Consider the following 11406-nt stretch of genomic DNA (forward strand, 5'->3'; position numbering starts at 1 on the left):
TCCCTGTATATACACCTAACACCCTGTATATACACCAAATCAATTAAACCAAAGTTCAGATAGTACACACGCACAGGCTTTCTCAAAAGTTGCATTGCATGTGATTGAAAATTTGAATCACAGATGAAATAAAATAGTTGTATTTATTATGACCCATAGGTGTATAATATACAAACATGCATGTTTCTCTCTATAAATAGGGCCTTCTCTGCCAGGTAAAAATATGAAGCAAACCAGACATAGAACTACGAGTCTTTTGTTGTGAACACTTTAAAAATGAGGTCCTTTCATGTAAGGTTGTTCTGTTTTGTGGTTATGACTATGCTCATGCTTGGAGCACTTCCATTTTCCTCAGATGCACAGTTAGATCCATCATTTTACAAAAACACTTGTGCCAATGTTCATTCCATTGTTAGAGAAGTTATAAGAAACGTTTCAAAATCTGACCCAAGAATGCTTGGTAGTCTCATTTATTATTATTATTATTATTATTATTATTATTATATCATAAAATATATTTTTTTATAGAAAATCATGTGTACATTAAAATCTAGTTCTTGTCGGATGGCATTTGCTCCCATTTTGTCCTCTCTTTGAAGTTCTTCTCCACCTTGTATTCAACATCAATAATAATATGGACTTCTCCATACTTTTCCTTATTCTACAGATTTCTTTCTTTATTTTTCTCTATAATTATGACCCAAAACTAATACTAATATTTTAGTTTGACTTCTAATGTTACTTATGCTATGTGCGTATGTTCTTCGGTGAGACTATATAGATTATAGACTAGGCATTTATAAACACTTATTTATTTGTTATATTTACACTAACAGTCAATTATGTAAAAATATTCAATAATTATTGTTGCTTGTGGCAGGGTTGTGATGCATCAATTTTGCTGAATAGCACAAGTACCATAGTGAGTGAACAAGGTGCAGGACCAAACAACAACTCAATAAGAGGCTTAGATGTTGTGAATAACATCAAAACAGCGGTTGAAAATGCTTGTCCTGGTGTTGTTTCTTGTGCCGATATTCTTGCACTTGCTGCAGAAATTTCATCTGTTTTGGTAGGATCTTGATCCATGCATTTCTTGGTTGAATTTCACTGGTATCTAGTTTATTAAAAGGTTTAGTTTTGTAGGTATTATTTTTACAATCTAATTATATCATGCATGGAAAGTGTTAAACCGGTTTTATGTTGTGAGCTAATAGAAAATTGCCAAGTAATTATTATGAAGTTGTGTATATGTCTAGTTTAAATTTTAAAAATTACCCAAAATAGATAAATTATCAACTATCTTTTATGTTGGTACTAGTTACTAGGTAGCACTTTATTCTTTTAATAATATTGTTTTTAAACTGCCCCAAATGGATTAGTACAACCACTACTTTTTTAACGGCAAAATTATGCATACCATTCCAACTTCACTTTCACTTTGTTTCATTAGCCATTAGGGATTTGGTACGGACTCCTTATATACAACTTTGAAAAGAAACAAAATAGGATTCTTTTTGGAAAAAAAAATAGTTATGCTACGTGTATACCAAAATCAGCCACCAAAGTTAGTCACCAGTATAAAATACATGTTAAAATACAAATACATATTGAAAATAAATTAAACCACACATATATTTATACACAAATACATTGGTAACTAATTTTAGTGGCTGATTTTGGTGTACAAATAATATTTCTCAAAAAAAAAGTTTTTCATCTTCCATGATAACAAACTATTAGAACAAAGTACTCTCTAATCTCAAATTTAAATTAAATTCTAAACTAAAATTTAAAATATTTTTTTATTTTATTTTTATCATATAATAAAAATAATCTTTTTAAAAAAATAATTTATCAATATTATAATAATAAAATATAAGATGTTTAAGCCAAAAATACAATATTTTTAACACAAAAATGAAATTAAAACTTAACTCAAAATGTGAGATACTAAAAAAGGATTTTATCTAAATCCGTTAATATACATTTGGCTTTTGGTCATTTGATGCTATATCCTTTAGAATTTAGATTTCTTTATTGGGAATAATGTTGATATACTGATCTAGTAACTAAAACAGAGGAAATAAAAATGAGCTTGAAGAAATAAATCATTAGAAGGCACTAACTACAACTTACATATATAATACACCAACTAAGTTTTAATTTCATATATTTTTAATTTTGCAGATCTGTTTTAATTTTCTGAAAACCTTACTTTCTTGTAAACTTGTACAACTATATATATTTACAGGCTCATGGTCCTGATTGGAAAGTTCCATTGGGAAGAAGAGATAGTTTAACAGCAAACTTTACCCTTGCTAATCAAAAACTTCCGGCTCCAAACTTCAACCTTAGTCAACTTATCTCTACTTTTGCCAATCAATCTCTCAACATAACTGATCTAGTTGCACTTTCAGGTATATGATTTATTTTTTTTAAATAATTATATAGTTGCTTCATCTGTTTTAAATTATATATGATAATAGATTTTTTCTGTTATCTTAAACTTTAAAAAAAAAATGATTTGATGATATAATATCAGAGTTTTTATGATAAAAAATTTAGAATTTGATCTTTGTTATCCCACGAAAAAAGAATAATATAAGATAAATATAAGAGAACAGAAAGTCTATAGAAAAAAAAAATTTTACGCAAGTCCGAAAAAAGTTTTTGCGGAGAGCATGGAATGTGTTAGAGATATGATCATTTATGTTATTAGATGTTAGTCAATAAAAAACGAAGATTGTGTTTATAAATGTTTAAAACATTGTATATGTATGAAAATTTGCAGGTGCTCACACAATTGGGAGAGCTCAATGTAGATTTTTCAGCAGTCGATTATATAATTTTAGCAACACTGGAAATCCTGATCCAACTTTGAACACAACCTATCTACAAACACTTAGATCAATTTGCCCCAATGGTGGAGCAGGGAATACTCTCACCAATTTGGACTTAACAACCCCAGACACATTTGACAACAAATACTTCTCCAATCTTCAATCTCTAAATGGATTGCTTCAGAGTGATCAAGAACTTTTCTCTACAGTTGGTGCATCTACACTTAGCATTGTGAACAGTTTCAGCAGTAACCAAACTCTTTTCTTTGAAGCATTTAAGGCATCAATGATTAAGATGGGTAATATTGGAGTTCTAACTGGCTCTCAAGGTGAAATCAGAAAGCAATGTAACTTTGTTAATGGAAATTCTGGATTGGCTACTTTTGCTACTAGAGTAGAATCATCAGAAGAACAGGGTGTTAGCTCAGCCTAAAAAGATTATGTATTTATTGTGGGTTGGAAATTTTAAAGTAGTTATCTTCTATATTCACATACATAAATAAGTCATGTTGTTTGTGGATTGGGATTGATTTTGTACTTGATAGATGTATGGATATCCATTTGTGTTTTGTATCATTTAATTTCCAATAATGTTATATGAGATTCGAGTGTTTTTTATGTTGTTGGATTTTTACGTATACCCTTCTAGGCTTCTATATACAGGAAGTACTTATTTGAGTATCATTAAATTGATAAAAAAAATTTAATAAAAAATTTTTTTTAGTGTGTTTAGCAAATTTTTAATAGTAAAAATAAAAATATTAAAAAAATAAAAAAATTTGAGAAATTATAATTTAAATTAAAAAAAAATTTTAAAAATATTTTTTACATAATAAATAAAAAAATATTTTTATCTTATTTTATTCAAATATAATTAATAAATAAAAATATCTTTGTACATAAAATATTTAAACATAAAATTTTTACTTTTTGTAAAAGAGAAGTCATTTGTTAGAAAAAACAAATTTTGAGGAATCATTTGTCATTTTAGAAATAACAAAAAATAACCAAAATAGCAGTTAATTTTTTTTTTTTTGGTCAAGAAAATAGAAGTTAATTGACTTAGTTATTTTTCATTGACATTTGACAAGGCCTTTCATAATTTTACTCCACAAAATTCCTTTTTGGGTTGAACAAAGCCCAACTAGGGTTCACCAAAATATTATTTGTTTTAGGTAATGCTTCAAAAATGTATGAATATATGATTCTAAGAAAAGGGCCGAAGCCAGAAAAGACCATGGATGAAGGCTATAGAGTTTTTGATTGAAAACCCAACCAAAATAAAAATCTCAAAGCCTTATAATCAGAGTAAAGAACTAAAGATCAAACCTTGACATGAACCCCAAAAAAAAAAAAAAACAAAACAAAACCTTCGACGTATTGTGATTGAGTTTATTACGGAATATTATGGAATATTTTTCTATTTTAAGATATAAACCAAGATCACTAATTAAGAAATTAAAATACTCACCATTATATGCCAATTTTAATGTTTTATTACTATTACGATCTTTGAATATACGCGAAAGAAAGTAAATTAATATACATTAATATTAAATTGTCTATTAATCGATAAAAATATCTATAAAATAGTGATTGCTCACTCTATTCAGTGGATACATGTATTAGATCAAGAAAAGGGTAAATTATTAAGATAGTCTTAAAAAATTTATACTACTCCTAAAATTAATCACAAAATACATAAATAAATTATTTACATATATGATCTGAATTTTTTTAAAATATTTGGATATAAAAATTAGAGCAAATTTAGATATCTATACTTTATTTTTATTTTTTTTTAAATTATCATTCACAAAAATATCACCAAACTTAAAATTATTAAATTATAAAAATAAAAAAAATTATCTAATAATAGTTACAAAAAATATCGCATCAAAATATAATCCCTAATTTTTTTAAGAATATATCTTCTTGATTATTTTTATCACTTTTAAAATTTTTATAAACTTATTTATCAATCATATGTTTTAAAATTATTTTTGTTAGTTATATACTTTTTTTATTAACATTTTGTTAGTTCACCATAATAGGAAAAAAAAAAATTAGTGAAGGGCAAAACATGTAAAAAGTAGTGAAGTCTTCACGGCCGCTGTATGAAAGAAAGAACCGCTAAAACCACACTTCATTTTTGTTTTCCTTCTTAAACCCTAAAAAGCAGCTACCTTCTCTCTCTCTCTCTCTCTCTCTTGGAACGCATTCATTCATTCATTCATTTCATCAAACACTATGCCTGCAAACAAGAAGAACCGTAACAAACACAAAGCTGCTTCTCACGACCCTTTCTTCGCCAACGATTCACGTAAGCGCCGCAAGCCCAACCGCGATGATGCCGATGTCAATGCCGCCGATGAGATTGACAGCGACTTCGACGACGATGACTTCTTCGCTGGGGAACACGGGGAAGACCTATCCGAGCAGCAGCAGGAGGAAGAAGAAGAAACCGGAGCTGAAGCTCGGAAGAGAATTGCCCAGGACTTCTTGAGAAAATATCGCGATGCAGCAAAGAAGAAGGAAGATGAAGATGAGAGTAAAGGTGCTGATGAAGACGAAGAAGGGTTCAGAGATTCTCTCGTTGCTGAGAAACTCATCAAGGACCAGCAAGAGGAGAGTGGCAGAGTCAGAAGAGCCATTGCCTCAAGGTTAGAAATTACGATCCTAATGTTTCACTTTCAAGCTTTTGTTGTAGTTTACTAGTTTTAGATTAGGTTAAATGTATTATGTGTTTGCAATCTTCATGAAATTGTAACATAGGGGAATTTTGTTTTTAGGGTGCAAGTGCCGGAGACTAGTGGTACTGACGCTGGGTTTAGGGTGCTGGTGAAGCACCGGCATTCTGTGACTGCGGTGGCCCTGTCTGAGGACGATACGAAAGGATTTTCAGCTTCAAAGGATGGGAGTATTATGCAGTGGGATGTGAGTACTGGGAAATTTGAGAAGTATAGGTGGCCGAGTGATCCGGTGCTGAAGAGTCATGGATTGAAGGATCCGCAGAGTAAAGCTAAGAAGCAGAGTAAACATGTGTTGGCATTGGCCGCAAGTTCGGATGGTCGGTATTTAGCAACTGGGGGTCTTGACAGGCATGTTCATATATGGGATACTCGTACCAGAGAGCATGTTCAGGTAGCTATTCATTCTTCAATAATCTGCAATTTGTGATAACTATATTGATTTGAAATTTAGCAAGGTCACAGTGTTCATTTTCTTTTTTTGCAATTTGTTTGTTATCTGCACTATTAAGTTATCAAATGATGGAAAACCAAGGGAAATGTAGACCATGTTTCTCCTATGGTGGCATAGTAATTTAGTCGAAGCACAGGCTTCTTCTATGACTGAAGTTATAGGATCTTGGACATTTTTGTTGGGACTTGCAAAGAATGGTTCTTACTCTCGTCTATTGTTTTTACAGGCATTTCCTGGTCACCGAGGCCCTGTTTCTTGTTTGGCTTTTAGACAAGGAACTTCAGAGCTTTTCTCTGGTTCATTTGACCGAACGATTAAGATATGGAATGTCGAAGACAGAACTTACATGAATACTCTATTTGGCCACCAGAGTGAAGTGATAAGCATTGATTGCTTGCGCAAGGAAAGGGTATTAACTGCTGGGCGCGATCATACCATGCAGATGTTCAAGGTACTATGTTTCTCCCCTAAAGTGAAATTTAGAGTATTTGGCTATTAAACAACTCGTATGTTAGATACTGCTTGATTTCTACTTTTCTTTTTAATGCTATTTTACTTTTTATCTCTTTCGTCTATGAAAATTTCTAGTGATAAAATGAAAATTTTTGAGCTACAGACTTCAATTTACTTTTTATGTTTTCTTTCCCTTTCCCCTCATATGGGAGTATAATTTTGTATTGTCTTTTTCTTGATGTGTATTCTAGGTTCATGAAGAGTCCCGTCTTATATTTCGCGCACCTGCATCTTCGTTAGAATGTTGTTGTTTTATTAATGATGATGAATTTTTATCTGGTTCGGATGACGGAAGCATTGAGTTTTGGAGAGCAGTGAAAAAGAAGCCTACCTACATTGTGAAGAATGCTCATGCTTTACCAACAGAAAGCACAGAAACTGAACAAATCGATGGTGGAAGAATGCCCAGCGGTAACTTAGGCAAAACCCTAAATATTCTTTCCATACAATATGCCTTGTTCAATCAAAGATCTCCTAAAATATGAATGGTTAATTACAAAGTGCATTATTTGTTGCTTTTCTTCCTAGCTGCAAGTTCTGCAATCTCAATGCATGAATTTATATTATATGTTGTGTTGCTTAGTTAAACTTACCTAGTTACCTTACAATCCTAAAGTAATACTATTATCTTTGTCTACAGAAAATGGTCATCACCATCCCGAGACTCAGCATCCTTCATCAGTATTTTCATGGGTCAGTGCGGTGACTGTTTGTAGAAATAGTGACCTTGCTGCCTCTGGTGCTGGTAACGGTTCTGTTCGATTATGGGCAATAGAAAGTGAGACTAATAATATCAAATTTTGTCACAATGTGCCATTGGTAAGTAAAAGGAAATGCTACAAAAAACAATTGCCTTTTTCCTTGTGAAATTTTGTTCATAAAATTTGTAGTTCTATATGCTAAATCATGTATTGTGCAATTAAAAGCAATTTCCAAAATGTTGAACCACCTACCCATTATTAGATTTGCTGTGCAAATGTTGAGTTTGATTTTGCAGTTGAAAAGCCCACCATGACTCAATATTTTGGCCCTTAATTAAACCGTTTTGCATACAGGTTGGGTTTGTGAATTCCTTGACTATTGCAAAATCAGCAAAGTTTCTGATTGCTGGAGTTGGACAGGTAACACTTTGCTCAATCTGTTTATATTCTGCATGATATCATGCTCTTTCTTTTGATACACAGTTTAGCTCAATGTTCAACTGGCACACTACTTATTTGAGCCTTCCTTGGTTCTACTTTGACTGTAAACAGTTGTTTACAGCTTAGGAATAATGGGAAGTTTTATTGTGCACTTACCATCTATGCCATTGGCGTTCTCTTTCTCTCCTTTTTGGCCTAAACTTTAGCTTTTCTCATTCTTGTATGAATATAACTAAAAGTGAGTATAACCATGGTAGTAAATGAACTTTCTCCTGCTGCATGCAACTCAGTCTAAGAATACTTTGTTTTATATAAGATATAACTATTAACAATGGATTTATGGCTATTCATGTCTGACGAAGCATGGCGTATAAATGATATTTCCTCGGAAATGAAAATTTTCAGGACTTTAAAACGGGAGTCTGTGTGAATTGAGAATCGTCACATTTATTTACTAGTAACTTGTCTGTCTAGTTGTTCCCCCACTATCATTTTAAGTAGCATACGACTAATTAGATTTTAAAAAAACTATATATAATTGATCCCTTTCACTAGCCATTGTTGCTGTACTAGAATTATCGGTTTATCTCCTAACATAAGATGTCTTTGTTTACTTACAGGAACCTCGTCTAGGCAGGTGGGGACGAATCCCTGAAGCTCGAAATGGAGTTTCAATTCTACCTCTTAAGATATCATAAGAGCAACCTCAATTTTGACTAAATACTAAATGCAACATTTGAGTTGATAGGTGTCGCAGATCCCAGTTATATGTATTCCATTACATTTAATTTTTGGCCCCCTTCTTAATAGCTATCTCAGTAGTGTTCTGTTACATCTTTTTGAGTTCCTGAATTTTGATTCATGCGTTGACAAGGCCACGAAGAATTGATAAGGGAAAACCGTGCCATTCAGTTGTCTTTGCTCCCATAATCACATGAAGACGGTGTGATTATCGATGCAGGAAAAGCTCTTGTTGAAACAATTTTGTAGTTATGTATTTGTTGGAAGGGCCAAAGTATGAAAAATGGTTAAGGATCTATAGATGATTGAGATTAATTTATCACCTTTTAGAGTTATGTGATTTTTACACATTTTCTTGTTTGCTTTTTATATATAAGATCACTTTTTCGCTTGATAAGTCATTTGTTATAATTTTCAGATGCGTGATTATGTAATGTGTCTTTATACACTAAGTTGGTGAGATGAGATTAGATGAGATGTGAAATTTATCTCACGAAAATCTATCATCATTCAATGGTTGGTTGACAGATGTGTATTAACACAATTGTTACAATCTGTCCTCTTCCTACATAGTAAAGCAACCGATACTTACAACGACTAGCACCTGAGATTAGACAAAAGCTTAGTTGAGGACCTTATGCGTAAATAATTTGTACTAAATACATGTCTGAATGTTAAATGGAATTAACAAAAATAAATTCTGCATTTTATAGATTGCTCATCTTAGTCAAACCAAAATTTACTATTGTGAGTTCAAAATCGATTATACTATTAAGTCATTTTCCGCTCTGCTTAATAATTGTGATTGTTTAACGTCAATTTTACGGGGAAGCAAAAACCTACCAAATACTCACTAAACAAACGGAAGATACCCCGAACTTGAATGATCAAACATTCAAAGCAGTTTAATATCGTACTCGTTTGGAGGGGATGCTTGAGTAGAATGAAAACAAGACGAAGGGAATTATGATTATGGGGGAACTCCAGCTATTCGAAGGGAATCACCGGTATTATTTCGGTGTCTTATTTGTTATTTCTAACGGAATTCATATAATAATTCCGCAGAATGAAAGTAAATAAATAGTTATAGGTGGAGTAAATCCTCATAGTGGTTCCAAGATTGACGCCGTGCACTAAAATCGTCCATGGGATTTCAATTGCACCAATTATGTCTCTGAAATTGGAAAAATTGCACCATAATAGTTTATGACCCCTTTTCCGTTAACGATGCGCTGACGTAGCTAGAGGTGAGCACGGGTCGGTTTGGTTCGAGTTTAAGATGAAATTAGAACTGAACCAATTAAAATGTAATTGGTTCGGTTTGATTCGGATTTGTGTTTTTTTGTGTATGTACCTGAACCAACCCAAACCGATTAAGAACGGATTGGTTCGGTTTGGATAATTGGATACCCGAATTTATAAAAAAAAACCAAATTTTTATCTTAAAAATTCAACAATAACATCAATAGAAATAATCCAAACATGTTAAACACCAAATACATTAAAAACTAAATTCATTAAAATCTAAACATATTAATAGTGAATAATCTTTGTCTAATAGAAATACAATTTTTTTAATTAAATACCAATTTTTTTATTTAATTAATATATGACCGGGTTCACGGGTTGGTTCGGGTTCCGCACCTCTAGAACCAATACCCGAACCAATCACTAATAAAGGCCATCGGGTTGGACCCGATTACCCGTTGGTTCCAGAACCAATTTAATTGGTTCGGTTCGGATTCGGACGGGTAATTGGGCACCCGCTACCCGTGCTCACCCCTAGACGTAGCTTGATGACGTGAACCTTTGGTGCTACGTGTCACTTCATGGTTTGGCCACGTGTCACCTCATGATGATGTGTCGGTCAACGACACATGGCATACTGACATGGATGGGTATGCCACGTGTCACAATACTATTTTGCCACGTGTCAGATTATGCCATGTGTCACAATGCTATTTGTCCACGTGTCATCCACTATGTCATCGTTACATGTGCACCAAATTGGTCCCTTACTTTGTATCAAATGACTCATTTTAGTCCCTGAAATTGAATGTCGTGCACCAAATTAATCCCTTCATCAGTTTTTTCTCATTTTTTTATAAATTTAAAATTCTCATTATATATTTGAATATACTAATTTTAATTTTATCTTTTCACAAGTTATTTAAATACAAGTGTTTTTATAAAATATTAGTTTTAATTATATAATTTTTTCTACAATATTTTATTAAAAGAATTATGTGACATATTGATATTGATTTAATAAAGAGTGTAAGTTAGGGGTATAATAATATTCTTTAGTATAATTTTTTTTAAATTTAACACTTTAATAAATATTTTAGGAATACTTGATAAGGCACTTATTAACTAATATAAATTCATTATTCCATCCATTTTAAGAATGTCCGATTTTTCATATAATTAACTTCTCACTAAATTAATAAGATAAATTTATACTGTCGATTATAATAATTCATTTTATCTATAACTTAGTTAGGTGGCTTTTTCATATATTACACTATTAATCAATATAAGTACTTATTGTAATCATGACTTGAACAGTATTAAAACAGATACAAATAAACACAAGAGGCAATAATAAAATTTTAGTTTTAGCTAAGATGTACTCTAATGATACAAGCTAACATTATTAATTAAAAAAATTATTATAAAATATATATAATAAAAAATATAATTAAAATTAGTGTATAAAAAATATTAAAAATTTTAAATTTATAAAAAAATGAGAAAAAACTGATGAAGGAACTAATTTGGTGCACGACATTTAATTTCAAGGACTAAAATGAGTCATTTGATACAAAATAAGGGACCAATTTGGTGCACATGTAACGATAACATAGTGGATGACACGTGGACAAATAGCATTGCGACACATGGCATAATCTGACACGTGGCAAAATAGTATTGTGACACATGGCATATTCATCTATGTCAGC

General features: G+C 31.6%; 2 protein-coding genes across 2 annotated transcripts; both read left to right on the forward strand.

Moving 5' to 3' along the window:
• Positions 1-170: 170 nt before the first annotated feature.
• On the forward strand, positions 171-3461 carry LOC107483147 (peroxidase A2). The gene is made up of 4 exons (XM_016103770.3): positions 171-481; positions 861-1072; positions 2255-2420; positions 2795-3461. Exons 1-4 carry the CDS (start codon positions 277-279, stop codon positions 3274-3276), a joined length of 1065 nt encoding a protein of 354 aa, XP_015959256.1. The 5' UTR covers positions 171-276; the 3' UTR covers positions 3277-3461.
• Positions 3462-4996: 1535 nt separating this feature from the next.
• On the forward strand, positions 4997-8793 carry LOC107483146 (U3 snoRNP-associated protein-like EMB2271). The gene is made up of 7 exons (XM_016103769.3): positions 4997-5506; positions 5636-5987; positions 6274-6498; positions 6752-6971; positions 7201-7379; positions 7616-7681; positions 8323-8793. The coding sequence occupies exons 1-7, from the start codon at positions 5094-5096 to the stop codon at positions 8398-8400; spliced, it is 1533 nt and encodes a 510-aa protein (XP_015959255.1). The 5' UTR covers positions 4997-5093; the 3' UTR covers positions 8401-8793.
• The last annotated feature ends 2613 nt before the right edge of the window (positions 8794-11406 follow it).

Source organism: Arachis duranensis, chromosome 4 (genome assembly GCF_000817695.3).
Source record: "Arachis duranensis cultivar V14167 chromosome 4, aradu.V14167.gnm2.J7QH, whole genome shotgun sequence".
NCBI lineage: Eukaryota > Viridiplantae > Streptophyta > Magnoliopsida > Fabales > Fabaceae > Arachis > Arachis duranensis.